Genomic DNA, 17,281 nt, shown 5'->3' on the forward strand with positions numbered 1-17,281 from the left:
CCTCGCCCCCGGCTCTCCAAGCACGCGGGGGGCTCCCATTGGTCCGGAGCGTGGCGGGCGCTGATTGGACCACGTCCCTGCGCTCCGCCGCCTCGACCAACGAGCGCCCGCGGCCGGTGCGCGCGTGGGGCTGACGCGGAAATCCGAATGAAGCTCGCGGGCCGGCGGGGCCGGGGCGGGGCCAGCGCGGCCGCCGCCGTGAGGGGGCTCGGCTGGGGCGGCCCCGCTCCGCGTCCCGGGGTCCCGCACCCTCGCCATGGGGCCCGGCCCCTCTCCGCGCCCGGGCCCCGCGCCGCGGCCGTCCCGCGTGGCCTTGGCCGTGCTGCTCTGTGCCGCCCTGTTGCTGTCGCTGCCTGTTCGCGGCGCCGGTGAGCGGCGGCGCTTGGCGTGCTCCACCTGCCGGGGCATCGTGGACAGGTTCAACCAGGTGGGCCGCGGGGTGCGGGCGCACGGCCCCGTGGTGGGTCAGGGGTTCGCGGGGGCTCCCGGCGGGGTCGAGCGGCGGCCCGGTAGGTGGTTCCGTGCCTGCGGCGCCGAGGGGCGGCGGCGGCGGCGGGCGCGGCGCGGGTCCGGCCGGCTCCGTGCCCAGAGGCCGCGCTGCGGGAGCGCATCCGCCGGAGCCGCGGTCGGGGCGGCGCCCGGCCCTGGGATGGGGCAGCGGCGGGTCCCGCTCCGGCAGCGGTCGCGGTGCTGAGGCGGATGGGTGGCAGAGCTCCTCCATCTCTGCCGCCAAAGGTGTTTTGGTGCTTTTCGTGTAAAAAGGCTGGCTCCGGTGCAGCGTTTCCAGCTCCATGGGAAGTGCCGGTGGAAAGCTACGTCCCCAAGCATTCGCTATATGTTGCCATTTGCAGCAGCCGTACGTGTGGCACAGTAAATTCTGCGCCGGCAGCAGCGGCTGCTGCGCTTGGTGACCGGTGCTTGGTGCTCTCCATCCGCAAATCGGCTGCTGCGGGCTCCCCAGGTCACTTGAGCTGCGGGCTTTTCTGCCAGGTGTCGTCTGGTGGCTTTGGCTGTGGCTGGGGACAGCTGTCCTGATCGCCCTGTTGTTCGGTTGTGTGCTTAGCTTACAACCTGGTGCAGACCGGGCTGTTAAGAAAACTGAATGAAGTGCAGGTTCTGTTCAAATGATAATAAATAATAAATTTCCTGAGAACTTGAGGGAGAAGGGTGTAAAGTTTCGTACATGCGTGGGGCTTTTTTTGTAAATCAAGACTGTGACATGGCTTTGTTTATGCATTAGGAAAGTTTAATCATGTTATGCCTGTAACATACACTTTCTCACTTTCTGTGTTGTCGTTAGCTGTTGCTTTCACTCAGGAATTTCATCGGCAGCTTGAGAGCTCTACTGTAGTTTATGCATGATGCTTTTCATAATTTCTATGTAAGCTTTTGTTATTGCCCTTAAGTTTTGTAAGAAACAAACCCTGTGTAATTTCTGGTACTTTTTTTGTAGGGTTTAGCAGATACGGCTAAAAAAAACTTTGGTGGTGGAAACACTGCTTGGGAAGAGAAGACGCTGTCCAAGTATGAGTCTAGGTGAGCTGTCTCAGTACTTCTCATTCAGCTGATTTTGGGTTCACTGTGTGTAGCTTCACTATACCAGTGTTTGTTTGGAACTTCATTATTGAACTTGGCACCTAAGGTTTCTCTTGTCCAAACCTTAAATTCTTAATGATGATAATGTTACATAACACTGTAATCTAAAGATTATAGTAAAGACTCAAATGCCTTATTATTGCCTCTGTTCATCCCATTTCTGAAAACAACAAAAGTTGATTCTGTTATTAGTTATAGTAGGGTCTTAAAATAATGAATCTAATAGTGGCCAATATTTTATTTCTAGTCATAAAAGGTACAGAATATTGAAATAATTGATTTAGAATTAAAGCAGTATGTTCTCCCTAGAGTTGTCACTGTTTCAGTGCCAGAGAAGGCAGCTTACTGTACACATATCAGGTTAACCATGGAGAAAAGTAACCTGATACCTTTCTCCTGCATTTCAAATTAATTTTTTTTATCTTAGTTGTAGCACTGAGATGTTGCTGTGAGATTCACAGGCTTGTGTCAAATAAAATTACATTAAATTTATTGTTGAACAATAAAATACTGCACTCCAATTTTATAAGAAGCTAAAAATCTATCAAAGCTACAATCTAGAGATATAGTAAATGCAAGCAAGTCACAACATTCTTGTGGGCATTATTCTGGGTTTGGGTTTCTTTTTTAACTGAAGTAATGTTTATTAGTTCTTTACTCTGATGTTTTGAAACTAATTCAGGCCACCCCCTAAACTGATGAAATATTCTCACTGTAGTCTGGCTGCTCTGTCAGATCTTGAGATGTATTGAAGGTTTACATTTAATTTACAGTTTTCCTTCTCTGCTTGTAGTGAGATTCGTCTTGTAGAGATCATAGAGAATCTGTGTGACAGTAGTAACTTTGAATGTAACAACATGGTAGAAGAACATGAAGAACTTATAGAGAAATGGTGGTTCAAATTGTAAGTATCATTTTCTTGATGGAGATCTTTGTGTGAATAAATTATCTAGGAGGATGACCTACTAATGTTAAATCTTGTGCCTGAACAACAGAAGTGTGGGTAATTATTCATGGTCTTTCAGGAGTTGCCATTGGGTACAGCTGGTTTCAGGCTGTTAGTATCATGTGCTGCTGTACTATGTTCTTTTTGGTTTTCAATTCCAGCAGTGTTGCAACAAAGCATCTACACTTGTTTCTTATACACTGTCTACTTAGTAGTAGACAGTAGGGTATCAAGGCAAACTAACATTGGAAAATTTTGAAGTTTAGTCCCGTATGTTTTCCTTTGTCAAAAAACTGCAAAGGGCTCTTTGGTTCTTGTGGGTTTTTTGTTTGCTTGCTTTTTTTCCTGAAACTACATTTTGTTCTCCTGGCAATCAAAAGAATAGTTGTTGCTAATTAGGGTGGAAGGTGAATCTCTTGCAGATGGTAGAGTAGCAGCTGACTTTTTTACATGCAATTTAAGCTAGACTGGAATTTGTGTTATAGCTCAGCTTTTTGTATACCGGTCTTAAATATAATTAGTGCATGAATGCCAGTGTAACATTTAGATTTCCTAATGTTTGGGTTTTTTAGTTCCAAATCACATTTCTTCTAAGTATTTTTCACTAATTTAAACTGTCACCACTCCTAATTAGCTAGAATTCAATAGGGTGAACTACCATTATAATGTTTCATAAGTAGATAAGGCTTTTTGGTGCTCTGCTTTCTCCTAAATGACTGCTTTACCTTTTACTTAACTATACAGGATGTATATATGTTAACACGTAGTAAAGGGAATAGAGTAGAATAGCAGAGCAGAAAATAGAACATTTCAGTTGGAAGGAACCTAAAATGATCACTTAGTCCCAGTGCCTGACTGCTTCAGGGTGATGAAAAGTTAAAGCATGTTGTTAAGGTCATTGTCCAAACACTTCTAAAACACTGATAGGCTTGGGGCCTCCACCAGCTCTCTGGGAAACCTGTCGCAGTGTTTGATCGCCCTCTTGGTAAAGAAATGTTTCCTCATGTCCAGTCTAAACTCTCCTGGTGCAGCTGTGAACCCTTCCCTTGTGTCCTGTCATTAAATACAGCAGAGCTCGGCGCCTCCTTCTCCCCTTTCCCTCCTCAGGAAGCTGCAGAGGGCAGTGAGGCCACCCCCTCCACCTCCTTCTAGACAAGCACAGAGTCCTTAGGTGCTCCTCATAGGATATGCCTTCCAGAAAGGTAAACTGTGCAACCCAGAGTCTTTAATTTGGCTAAAATTTGAAGAACTGGTCTTAACTAGAAAATTTGGCATAGTAAACTTCCTAAAATAATCAAAACAATTCATAAAATACATTGGGTTTTGGAAAGTGTCTGTATTTAATAGACCTTTTGAGTGCATGCAATTGATGGTTTGCCTTCCTTTCTTTAACTTGCAGCATCCAAATGTCAGTTTCTGTGCTAGCTTCCAAAGACAGTTTTTCGCCCATGAATTCCATTAGGCATTTTTTACAAGTTGTTCCATAAAGGGTGGTCGATCACTGGAACAGGTTCCCCACAGCACCAAGCCTGTCAGATTTCAGGAATCATCTGGAGGACACTCTTGCTCACACAGTTTAGTGTAGGAGGTCCTGTGAGGAGCAGGGAACTGGACTCAATTGACTGGGGCTGTATGCTGGTGCTCAGGTAGCACATAACTAACTTCTTTATTTTAAAAATGTCTTTTAAAATAATGCTCGATCAATGCTAAAAAAAGGAGAGATTTTAACCCAATCATCAAGTAGCCAATAATTTGAACAAATGTTAACATCTCTTCCAGTCTATCTTCTGTATACTTGAGATAAAGATACAGCAAGTATCTATAAGAGAAAGACATAATTAAGACTGTCTAAACTGTATATAAACCTTCTCTAAAAGTAAGGTATTTTAAAAAAGGTGTGTGTGCACATGTATGAAGAAGAATTTATTTTATTTGTTGCTCTTATTTCACTTTTTTTCCTAAATATAATTTATAAAATTTGAGTAGAACTTATCAATAGTATTATATTTTAAAAGGTACATTCTCAGTTTGGAGGACTTGTTCTAGAAATGGATTCCTGAAATCTTCAGAAGAATTAGGTTTCTAATCTCTCATGTGCAATAGGTTTCTCTCCTGTGTTGTGCTGGGTCAGTTGTGTGAGCTGGCTTTTAAAGAATCTTAGTTCTTTTTGTTTGTAAATGAATGTCTTTCATATACAGAAAGAAGAAGTATCCAGATTTGTTTAAGTGGTTTTGCATTGAAACAATAGAAGTTTGCTGCCCTGCTGGAACTTACGGACCCGATTGCCTTGGTAATTTTTCTTCTGAAAAATTCAGTAGCAGATACAGTTTTTTTACCTGTCACAGTCAAATACATGATGTGTGATATTTTGCATGAGACACAGGCTGCTGTGTAGTATGTACCTGCTTGCTGCCTCCTAGCTGAGTGGCTACCTTGGAAATATCCTGCCTGAATAAAAGTCTTCTGGGCATGTAGTAATGTACTAAGCTGTCAAGGGTACCAAGATGTGCAGAAACAATCAATCTGATACTAATATCCTCACCTGACCCATCCTTAAAGGCTCTCTGTAACATGAAATCTGTTGTTTAGGTGGCCTTGCAGAATCTGTGTAGACAAGAATCCTTGACCAGTTTCAAGAGTAAAGCAACCCAATTCCTGCTGGGGTTTAAATGAAGAAACTTGCAACTGAGGATCAGTTAAATAGGCAATGAGAAAAATTGAGTAAAAGTAGGTGCGAGGTGAAAGTAAGGTCTTTGCAAAAATAATGAGAGATATCTTGGCCTCTGAAGCTGGTAAAATTTATAAATCTCTAAAACTTTGCACCTTATTAAGAGATCGATTTTGGCCACTTAATATATTGGTAAAAATTAGGTCTCCATCCCCTGTATTGATCTAAATGATAGCCAGGAGATTTTTACAAATGTAATACGAGTCTTTTCAGAGATACAGAAAAAATAAAGATACCAATTTTATCCAGGAAGCTAGGAAAATAAATAAAATTTTGAACCATGGTCTTTACCCAAAATGAAATTGATAACTGAACTTCCCTGGAGATTGCTTTGAGTTTCCTTTATATTTGAATATATTACAAAGCATTGCTTTATTGCAAAACTTATAGTTACTCTCGAAGGTGAAAAAGACTCTTGGAAATTATATCCTACTTTAGTGTGACAACTTAAAGTTAATTCTTATTTTATTTTCTGTGAAGAGGGAGGGACTTTGGGTGCTTTTGTCTGAGAGTAGAAAGTTATTTTCTTAAACATCTGATTTAAAAATATTTTGGATCCCTTTTTAGCTTGTCATGGTGGATCAGAAAGACCTTGCCATGGAAATGGCCACTGTGATGGTGATGGTACCCGAGGTGGAGATGGCTCATGTAGTTGTAAGAAGGAGTACACAGGACAGTTCTGTTTGGACTGTTCTAGTGGTTACTTCAGTTCCTTGAGAAACGAGACGCATTCTGTTTGTACAGGTAACCAAGTCTTAACACGTGCTTCTATCTTGTGTAACTTCTTCAGTTTTTGCAAGCAAAACTAGAAACATTTGAAACTAACAAATGCAGAACAAAACACACTTTCACCAACTTTAGGCATAAAAGACATGTCAGTCACTTTAGTGGAATCCTAAGATTTTGCTAAGCCATCTTTCCACACTGCCCTTGATTTTTAAATTGGTTTTTTCTGCTTTAAAGAAGAAGAATTCATAAAAATATTTTCTTCTCTGCTTCCAAAGTACTTCTGAAATCTTTAGCTGAAATTACTGCATACTGGACTGCTTTAAAAGCTAGGTTTTCCTCATGTCTCAGATAAGCTTAAATGGAATAAATGGAAACAGTTGATCTGTACTGCAAACTACTTAGATTCCTGGTAGATATGCCTAAGTTTAGTTTTGAAACAAAGTCAGGTCATAGGAATAAAATTTTGCATTGGTCAGATTTTCAATTCTTCTTAGACCCCTGATGAGATTCTGCAACAGCTACATCCTGACCCTGGGGTCTAATAAGATTGTTTTAAGTAGTCTATACCGTTGTTATTTTTTGTTGTTTTTTTTTTTTTAATCTGGTTGTGTAGTAATTCTTCTCTATGATTTGTTTTAGATGACAATATATAACATAGAAATGTTACATAGGGTGTGTTACATATGCATGTTATATATATGTATACAATATGCATATACAGCTGGATCTCTAGTAAAGTTCCTTATGAATTCTTCAGAGTTAAATCACTTCACACATTACTCTCATAGCTAGCTGCAAATGTAAGTTGTGTGAGGATTCATTAGGTTCAGAGGTTTGTTGTTGCATTAAGTTCAGAGTTTGATGTTTAGACTCATGTCCCAGCCTTGAGGGGCTGAGCTGAGTTTGCCTTCCTGATCTCCTCTTTCCAAATATTTTAGAAATTGGATCTGCCACTCCTAGTCACTAGAATTTCATGGCAGTGTTTTCAGTGCTGCAAATAACTGTAATTGCTAGGTTTGATTTCCAGTGGTATTTTGGGATTTTGCTGTTGTTTTGGTCAGATAGCTGCATGTTTCTAAATTAAATCTTGATCTTATGGAGGTGCTGTCTTTTGAATGGGAGTTTCAAGCTCCTAAAAAATGATGGCTTCCACTGAATCCTAAAAATAAAGTTTTCTCTGAGAGTTTGTGTGCCCAAACTTGTCTTGGGATCTCTCAACAAAACTCAGGTTGAAGTTTTCTCCTCTCAGCCTGCCATGCTGCCTGTAAAACTTGTACTGGTTCAAGTAACAAGGACTGCCAAGATTGTAAGGAAGGCTGGATTAAAAATGAAGATGGAGCTTGTGTGGGTGAGTAATGCTTGGCAGACTTCAAACAGGTTTTGTAGTAACACTGGCTAGTAAGATTAGATGGCATCACTTCCAAGTTTTATTGTATTGTATGGAAACGATCTGTCAGTTTAGATTTCTACTGTTGTATTAGTCTCTCTTACTCACTTATTTCATATTGCAGGAAAGCAGTATTTTCTCACCACTGATTGCCTGGTGATGATAGTTACCTTTATCATACTGTTCTGTATGTGTTTTTAGTTTAATGGGATTCATAGAGCAGCAAGTGGGGTGTTTCTTTTTAGATATGAGTTTTCTTGGTGTTTATTTGTATGCTAAACAATGTCCTGCTCTTGACTCAAGCTATTTTGTCAATTAGTAGAAGATTTGTATAAACTTACCTACGTGTTTCTACATTTACCTTCACATAACTTTGTCATAAATGCTCAACCCTAATAGAGTTTAAAAGCCATGCATGCTGACTTTTCCTGTTGTTGGAGAGAAATACCAGGAGACATCAAGCTCAGTGCTTCCATTAATCTCTTACCTGTTTCTGTCTTAGCATTTTAATTGGTTTATGAGGAGAAAAGTGTGAAATACTTCAGGAAAAATGCAAACACTAAAAATACTCCCAATGCAGGAGTACACGAGGGGAGAGTAACACATTCTGTTTTAGTGGTTGAATTTGACCCTTTAAAGACCTCTATCATAATGCCTGGAAACAGTGTCTTAGAAATTATGTGAACACTGCTTCCTTTTCAAAGTGCCAGTGAGAGCTGGTTTTGAATTACAGCTCTTGCAATACCTGCTTAGGCAACTGCTGAGCACTCCCAGGGCATATTTAAGATGCTTTGGTACTGTCTTCTGTACAGCTGAGTTTTTTTCCAGATAATTATTGCCCCTGATGAACTATAAATCAATTTAGTTATCAGTTGGAATGATGGGTGCAGCAACAGGAGGAGAGTGACAGCAATGACACGAAGAGAGGGACTGAAATAGCCTTTCTTTGTTTGAATTTTTTAATGAAGTACTGTTGCACCCTTTCCTCAAAATCATAAGGCTTGCATGTTTTAACTCTGCAGTAGAATTGGTTTTCAGCGTGACTGCTCCTCATCATAACTTGGTTTGTTCCAATTTGCTTTCTGTAGAATACTAAGAGTTGCATGTATGTGCAGTAGTAAAGTTTTTTGGTCATAGAAAAAGCTCTGTAACTTGGTAATGTGGGAGTACAGGAGAAAATAGTGTTCCAGAACAATAATGTGTCTGCTTGTTTGTTGTGAAATCTGCATAAGTGCATGACTTGAAAATGGCAGGGATTGCAGGTATCCTGGAAGTTTATTTAATTTGACCTCTTGAATTTCTGGTACATCTCTTATTGGCATCACAAAGTATATGAGGATCAGTTTTGATTTTTTAATACAGGTTTGTGCTGAACAAAACAGTGTCTGTTACCATGCTAATTCTGTGCCTACCATGTTTCATACCTGACCCCAAACTCATTGCAACAACTATTCTCAATGCAGTCAGTTTATAACATTCAAGTATTAATCTGTGTATTTAGTCATAACTACTATTTTAGGTAACTTGTCACTTTTTGTCTTTCAGATTTAGATGAATGTGCGGCTTCTCCTTGCAAAGATCACCAGTATTGTTTAAACACAGATGGATCTTTCTCATGCAAAGGTTTCTTTTCAATCTTCTGTTGTATTGTACTGTCTAGAATCCTAAACTAATGCTAGAGGTAATGCTTAGAAAATGCCTGATAGGTATTTGGTACAGTGTGGTCTGAGCCTCACTGGGCATGGGGAGAATGAAGCTTTAGACCTATTGTAAGAGCAAAACAAGAGATTTCTGGCTATTTCTACTTGGCTTTTGTGAGACCCTCCAGCTCTAGGGCCTCCAACATAAGGCAGGCACGGACATGCCTGAGGGGGTCCAGAGGACAGCTGTGAAAATCTTGATCAAGAGGGTCACCTCCCCTATGAGGACAGGCTGAGAGAGCTGGCATTGTCCATTCTGAACAAGAGAAGGCTCCAGAGCCTTTCAGTACCTAAAGAGACCAACCTAAAGGTAGAGAAGGACTTTTTACAAGGGCATGTTGTGGACAAGACAAGGGGGAATGGATTGAAGCTGAAATAGATTAGGTTAGATTGTATATTAGGAAGAAAATGTTTACTATGAGGGTGCTGAGGCACTGGACCTGAGAAGTTATTAATGCCCTGTCCCTGGATGTGTTCAAAGACTGCTTGGATGGAGCTCTGATCTACTTGGTCTAGTAAAAGGCATCCAACCTATGGCAGGAGGGGTTGGAACTAGATGATCTTTAAGGTCAACTTCCAGCCCCAGCCATTCTATGATTCCTTGTGTGGGTAAGCTGTCCGACTTTAAGGGTGGTATTTTAAACCCCAGAAACACAGGTTTTTAATGCATAAAATACTTTATCTTTAGCATGTGATGCCAGCTGTGTGGGTTGCACAGGAGAAGGTTCTGGAAAATGTAAGACCTGTGCATCTGGATACATGGAGGAAGATGAGAAGTGTACAGGTTGGTGGATTTAGCAGTACCTGGTAGAACACTGGTTAGCTCACTCTTGGTTAGCCATGCTGAGGAGCTCATAAGTGCACTCACATTTGTGTGCCTCAGCTTTCATGCCTGTCAGAGTGAACCAAGTCGTTCTGATATTTGCTGCAAAGACATTCTCAATAAGTTACTTTATATTACTGAGCTGATACGCTTGACAAGACTTAAAGTGAATCACTGGTACAAAGGAACAAGGTATTTTATAGTAGCTTCAGGAAACAGCTGCATGAGTCTTTTGTCAGTTACTTACCACTTCATCAGATCTGTGTTTCTATTCATTTTGTAGCAGAAAGGCAGGCATTGTGATAATCCATCAATGTCCAAGTTCAAATGATATTCATTCTTAGTGAATTATAACGTGAAATTAGACTTCCACTTTGGGAAAGAACGAGACATGCATAATCTGAAGTAGCTATTAACTGTGATGGTAGTATTTACAAGCTCTGTTCCCTTTAGCTATACTTTGATGGCAAAAATAGAAAATGACTGAGGGGGAAATGTTCAGTAGGTTAAGACAAATTGCCTAATTGTGACAAACATAACTACTTAATACATTTCTCTGTACAGGGACTTGCAAAACATTAAAAACAGCAGTACTGGGTGTTATCTGAATAACTTTGAAACAGTCCAAATCATGAAGAATTAGATTTTAACAGATGTTACATCTGTTGCAGCAGCATTCTGCTCCTCAGTGTTTTTCATATTTGAATAGAGTTTTGTTTGTATGACTGAGCACAAATAAGGCTTATAACCAAATAACAGCAGTGTACTCTTTCTTTTCTTGTGCTGTCTCTAGATATAGATGAATGTAACCTTCCTGAAAAGGTCTGTACAAAAGAGAATCAAGACTGTGTTAATACATCAGGTAGTTACAAGTGTGTATGTTCAGAAGGCTTTGAAGATAAGGATGGAACATGTGTTCAAACTGTAAAACCAGGTAAGTAGCTTTTCAGGGACAATTTTTAAAAAATATGCTTTATCAACAACTTGGAGGTTTTTTTAAGTCTGAGGGTCTAATTACTTGTAAATCACTCTATTTCTCATCTTCACACAGCTGTGGTCTGTATCAATAGTTTATAGTGTAGGCCACACTCTGATGTGTGGTTTTTTTGCCTAAAGATAGTTTGTTTTTAAACATTCTGTTCTTGTGTTGCTACATTTTTGCTTAAGTGAAGGTTGTGTTTTTAAGTCACTTAAGGGTTTGGCTTTCTGACATGAAATGAGCTAGCAAATTTCTGCTGTCATAAAAATGAGCATGTCCTCCCCACTTTTTTCTTTATCATTATTTGTAGTGGCTTAATGGTTTATCTGATTGCATGCAATCTTCAATTCATTGAAATCTCTGAAAATTGCAAATGGAAAAAAAAATCACAAATTCTTTTTGCTGAATAAAAATGCTGAATTTTTTTTATTTTGTGATCATGTAAGTTCCAGAGCTGGTGTTAAGATGAAAATGGGGAAGACATCCATCTATCAGTCATAGGGAACTGTTCAGCTTCACTTAAATTATAACTTCAGTCAAAAAATTCAACCGTCATTTTTTCTAGGATGTGTTGACCCATATGGACAGAACTACATTCATTAAATGTTCAGTTACTCCATCTAGGCCTCTGTTACAATTCCAAAGAGGAAGATGGGATTATTTTGCAAAAAGAGCTGCAGAAGAATAGATGAGAGACTCCTAATTTCATATCTTTTCTTTCTGCTTCTTAGCTTTTTTGGGTGGTTTTTTTTTGTCCCCCCATTTCCATCCCCAAGGCTGATTTTTCGTCTTGTACTAAAGAGTTGTAATGATGGATGTTGTATTGCTGCTCAAGGCCATTCAGTTCATTTCTTTTCCTCTCAGTGCTCACTGTTATTAGTCCTTTACAATCAGTTTCACACTTCTCTGATACAGATATGCAGAGTATCAGTTACTACCTTTGTTAATGTGGTCTGACATTTTGAGACTAAAAGTAAAATAAAAGGTTGACAAATTGACTTAGGTTTTTCTGTTTAGATAATGCTTTTCCCAATATAATAAAATTGCTCTGCTTTTTTGAAAGCTGTTTTAACATCTGAACTGAGCAGTTTGTACTATTAAAACAATTTTGAGTAAGACTTGACCTACTTTTTCAAATACCGAAACTGCTACTGACAGGTTGTGTGGAAAGGAGGAAATTCACTGTGAATAGCTGAAAACAAAAGCCTAGAATAGAAGTGCCTGTGCTGATTTTTTTTCCTTCCACTAATAGTATAATACCAATTTATTTGCAAAAATTCTGTTTTCATATAGTAAAAAAAATAAATACAGGCTAAGGTTAGGAGAATGGTGTAAGTAGATGTTATATATGGCTTAATTGCTTCTCTGGTCCTGATAAATATTAATTAATTTGAGTTTCTCTTTAAAAAAATCCTAATTTCAAAAATCACAGTTTTATATATATAATTAATTATATATGTATAATTGATAGTAGATTTGTATTCTAACTGTGCTATTTAATTTCACAGGAGAGGAAGTAGAGGGTGAAACAACTGAGCCTTCACATACTGAACATGTTGACTTATGATCTGCATTCAGAACCAAAAGACATTCCTATCTAAAGTTTTAAATTATTGGACTAAGCCTCTGCTAGCTGGCATACTCTGGAAGTGGTATGAAATATCCAGGTTGTCATTAAGACTTTTTTTTTTTTAATGGTGACAACCTGCTCTTTAAGCTGCATTTCTTTATTCTTAAATCCCACTTTTTATATAATTCTTCAAAAACAACACTCTAGATGGATTAGTATTAAAATTTGAAGGAACATAACACTGTACCCAGCAACTGTAAACAACTTGCAGGCTTTTTATTCTAGTGCCTACTGAAAACTGTTATCTTCTGGAAGAATTTAGTTGCACTTCATAATTCAAGGAAAATTTAGACTGAAGTTTGTTGTTTCTAATCATGAGAAATATTTCTGTAATTGAAATACAGTTTTGGAAATTGTCAAAGGGAATCTCTCTGGGGGGAGGGAAACGCTGTTCCCTTAAACAAAATAGAATGCCTAATATTGCATTCAATAAAAGTGTATTTTGTTGGAATGTGCCTTAAAATTTTTAAGATGTTAATACCTTGATGTGTTGTCACGCCTATTTTTCTTTTAAGTCAGTGAAAAAACCCCAAAACCACAAAAGCAACCCAAACAACCCTCAAAAAAAAAAAAAAAGCCAGAACCTTGTAAACTGTATTTCAGTTCAGCACTGAATTCAAGCACTCAGTTGTATTGAAATATACATGAAATAAAAATGCCAACCCAACAGCATCCTCTCTCTCACACACACTTTCCTCTAAAGGAAGAATTATGTCAACTTAACTTTTCAAAGGCAGGTAAACAGGTCTTTCTGACAGATACTTGCATCAACTATGGAAACTAGTTTAGAAGGTGATGAAAAGTAGGTTTGGCTAACACACGCCTGCAGTGGCTCATGGGTATTATGTGAGTGCTCTCTAGAATTGATGAATACAGGACTTTCACTACAGCCTACTGCTGTGTCTAATAGCTTCCTGTCTACTGCAGAGCAAGCATACTACAATCAATTTTTCCTTGTCCCTTGTGCCATTTCAGAGGGAAAGCTTATAGTCATAGGATAGATACAACTTGCTATGTGCTGTCTCTAAGCTTAAAGGCAAGTATAAGAGCTAAAATGGATCTATCCTGTAGGACTGTCCCAGCTGTGAATAAAATAAGGACCATTCATGTACAGTCTCTGGTGGAAGTGAGTAAAGTTTAGAATACATTGTGATGGTGGATACAAGGGGTTGTAGAATACAGCTAAGAAGAGGACAGCTTAGGCTTGACTATGAAGAAGTTACAAACTCTGAGGTAAGGGGACATAAAAAGGCTATGAATAGGATTGACTCGTTCTCTTGAGCAGTAAAGATCAGACATCTTTTATGTATTTCTGAAGACTTTTTTTCAAGCCAAGTCTCAGTCCAGTTTGTGAACAGTGCATGGAGGATTTGTGTGATAGATACCTAGGTGAATATTGTACAAAATCTGATTCTGTTGGATTCTTATGTTAAAAGCTGTCTAAGCTGATCTTGTGCATGGTAGTTTAAATATCTAGAGGTAGTAAGGTATCTGTAACAGTTTTCTTTAACTGTTATATCTAGATGTTTCTTAACTTGCCAGTCAGAGTATGAAATCTTCAGTGCTTTCTCAGCTGTGATTGTCAAAGACGGGCCTATTTGCCACAAAATCTTGCAAGTTGAAGGGTAGGCATTGTATTTAATGTGTACTAAATCAAAGGGAAGAAAAAGTAGGCAGTTTGGGAAGCACATGGAATACAGCTCAAGGATCTTTAGGGTTTTTTAGTACAGGTGTAGCCAGTTTCAGTAGTATTAACCCCTAAGGATCCTGTGAGAGTGTAGCTTGTCTGTGTTACTCACTCACTCACTCATTTAACTCCCAGGTGTTGCAGGTTGTGGTGTGAATGGTCATTAATCCTAACAGGAAATGTTGGTTTAGAAACTATCATCAGCTCACACTCAAGGGAATTGTCTGTCCAGTACAAACTCTTCTGTTAGTGTTTCAAGCCTGAAATAATGCTACTCTTAAGTACCCTTCAACTGACTTGGGACTCTGAGGGATAACTGATGAGGTTCTTAACTACATTGTGGAAGCATTTGCTTCCCACCTGCCAAAGCTTTGGACTGAAAGCCTTAACTAAATTGTCTTAGTTAAGCCCAACTCTGAGATGAACTGATAAAAACCAAAAATTTCAAGATTTTGTTTTTCTGTGGTGATAGAGAGGAGAAATTCTTCCTTGCCTGACCTGCAAAAGTAATGAGTAGTCTGATACAACTAGACTGCTTTTCAGTTCTGGAGAAAAATGCTTTCAGCTTTCCATTACCAGAGTAGAACCATCAATCAGAGTGTTGTTCCCTACAAAACATACAGATGTGGTACCTGAGTATTAGGAGTCACTAATATAAATTTATAAGATAAATTTATATTATATATTAATAAATATATATTATAAATTTATAATATACATTTTCCTCAATTCTCCCATTCTCCTGCCACCAAATATAGGCACATATTGCTCTGCATTAAATTATTGTGGGGTCCAGAAAGGTGAATTCAAATATTTAGAGCTTTCACTGAAGGAATATAGGCCAAGGTATGTATGTGATAAATATTTAGTACTATGCTACTGTCTTCTGCTTTCTTGATGCTGAGTTTTGAAAGAGTTAGTTCCCTTGTTTTGTTCTGTATTCTCCTTTTACTTCTTCAGAATGTAATTACTGCTCTGTTTTAGAAGTTGAAACAAAAAAAATTTTTGACTGAACTTAATCTTTTTTCTCCTCTGTACCTTGAATGCAGTGGGGTTTGGATTCTGAGTTGTCTTTGGTTTAGCCCTTTATAATCAGAATGGAGGGGGTGGAGGAGTAGGATGTGAACTGATAAGCAGAAACTGACAATGAAGGTAAAGTGCATTTTGTTAACCAAGCCAGTCCAGACTATCAATGCTTTCTACTGTGTATATTAATATTTTGGTGCTAAAAGAAAGTGAGCTGTTCCCATTAAATTTTTCATTGCATTGTAAAACCATGTCTGGTTATGTGGTACAAGACTTTGTACTTAGGGTTGTCTGGAAGTAGAGGTCTCATGTCCAACTATACAAATATGTTGGTAAATGCTTCAGAGGTGATCTGAGATATCCAACAAACAGGATTTGTGCCTTGGTGAAGTGTTGGTTACTGGCAGATTGGTTGGTGAAGTGGTGGGTACTTCTGTCATAAGTACCAAGGTGAACTTCTAGACCCACACCTATGATTTGTAAACTTCATACTGTGGTACCAAACTGGAAGCAGCATCCCTTTTCCTAGATTGTTTTGGTACTACTTTGGCATTTCTTGACCTAAAACTAGGTGGTTTTTTGCCATGGGAAATAGTACTGAATAGTGTGTTTAGGCACTTGACAGGACAAGATTCTCTTGTATGTGATAGCTGGACTCCATAGAAAGTCCAGAAATACCTTCCAGGAGCAAGCAAACTTAGAGACCTTCATGTTTCAATTAAGGCTCTAAATAAGACCAGGAGCAAGTATGTAGCCTCCATATGACAATCCTGCAGTGCCTAAACCTGGAAGTCAAGGTATGTGCTGAAATGTTTTCAGCTGAGCTGAAATATTCAGTACATAATACTGAATAATTTCTTTCATGTGAATTGCCAACATATCTGTAATAAACACTGAGTTTCTCTTCTAAGTGTAATACTATCTATTCCTAAACAGGGCAAATGAATTCTCTTTTGTAGAACACCTTGATGACTTAGGTAACTCAGGAAGTCAGTGATCACCTGAAAGGGTTCAAATCATAATCTTCTTTCTCAGGAAAGGTGCCAAAATTTGTAAGTTATATACAAGATCAGGACACGGGTGACTAAAATATATGGAATACACTGTACAAACAGAGGACTTTTTATGGATGATGAGGATTGATCATACATCATCCTAACTTGTATGGGAGAGGTACTACTCAGGCAGTTGTCAGTTGAAGAGTCAATGACATTTGCAACTTGCAAAAGCACCAAGAATTGAGAAAATCACCAAATCATGCTTCTAGCATAAAGCTCTCGGTGTATATGGCACTATGTGGATATATGGAGACAATTCTCCCTGATGAACAGGGTGCACCCTGCCCTTCAGGTTACTTTCAGACCATTCCTAATACTACACAAAGGTAGGCACACAAATAATTCAAATTTGCCTTAACAAGTGACTAACTGTAAAAAATGTGTCGAGAGAAAAATAAACAACAAAACCCCCAGCAACAAAATAAAAGCTTTAAAAAATCCAAGAAGTCCTAGATCATATGTAGCAATAATATAAAGGACAGTTGTCCATAATGGTGCTAGCTGACCTCCTGATACCCCTCCCTGCCCTCTGTCTGTCAGACTGCTATGGATTGTTACCTGAGATTGTATTTTATCTGTTCTGAAAGGAATCTTCTGAGGTTATTCAAAGCAACTACCTGTGCGGGTTGTTTTTTGTTTTTGTTTGTTTGTTTGTTTGTTTGTTTGTTGGTTTTTTTGCCTTCCTTGCATCAAAATGGAATTTTTCTCATTCCTTTCAGCAACTTCACACCTTGTCTAACTTCATGGTTTCATTTGCTGCAGACATGCCTATAGCAGCCCTTAATACTTTTCAAATCCCTTGCCAGTTCTTCTCCAAGCAGGCTTTGGCTTTCTTGTTTCCATTCTTCATGCTAAGACAGTGGCTCTTTATTCCTTCTGGGTCACTTGCCACTGTTTCCACATTGTGTGTTCCTTTTTATGGCTTTAGTCAGGAGCTCGTTGTTCATTCTTGTCAGCTTGTTAGCTTCCTGCCACCTTTGCTTGATTTCCCA

General features: G+C 39.1%; 1 protein-coding gene across 1 annotated transcript; it reads left to right on the plus strand.

The window, feature by feature from the left end:
* The first annotated feature begins 161 nt into the window (after nt 1-161).
* On the plus strand, nt 162-13,190 carry CRELD2 (cysteine rich with EGF like domains 2). The gene is made up of 10 exons (XM_038154877.1): nt 162-427; nt 1,454-1,536; nt 2,390-2,500; nt 4,741-4,832; nt 5,838-6,014; nt 7,249-7,347; nt 8,932-9,009; nt 9,775-9,870; nt 10,703-10,843; nt 12,397-13,190. Exons 1-10 carry the CDS (start codon nt 257-259, stop codon nt 12,453-12,455), a joined length of 1,107 nt encoding a protein of 368 aa, XP_038010805.1. The 5' UTR covers nt 162-256; the 3' UTR covers nt 12,456-13,190.
* Nucleotides 13,191-17,281: the final 4,091 nt, after the last annotated feature.

Source organism: Motacilla alba, chromosome 1A (genome assembly GCF_015832195.1).
Source record: "Motacilla alba alba isolate MOTALB_02 chromosome 1A, Motacilla_alba_V1.0_pri, whole genome shotgun sequence".
In the NCBI taxonomy this organism is placed as follows: Eukaryota; Metazoa; Chordata; class Aves; order Passeriformes; family Motacillidae; genus Motacilla; species Motacilla alba.

What these genes read in the sequence shown, in the direction of transcription:
- CRELD2 (XM_038154877.1), top strand. Translation starts at nt 257, where the DNA reads ATGGGGCCCGGCCCCTCTCCGCGCCCGGGCCCCGCGCCGCGGCCGTCC. An exon ending in TCGTGGACAGGTTCAACCAG is followed by an intron (nt 428 to 1,453) that starts GTGGGCCGCGGG and finishes CTTTTTTTGTAG; the next exon opens with GGTTTAGCAGATACGGCTAA. An exon ending in TGGATCTTTCTCATGCAAAG is followed by an intron (nt 9,010 to 9,774) that starts GTTTCTTTTCAA and finishes CTTTATCTTTAG; the next exon opens with CATGTGATGCCAGCTGTGTG.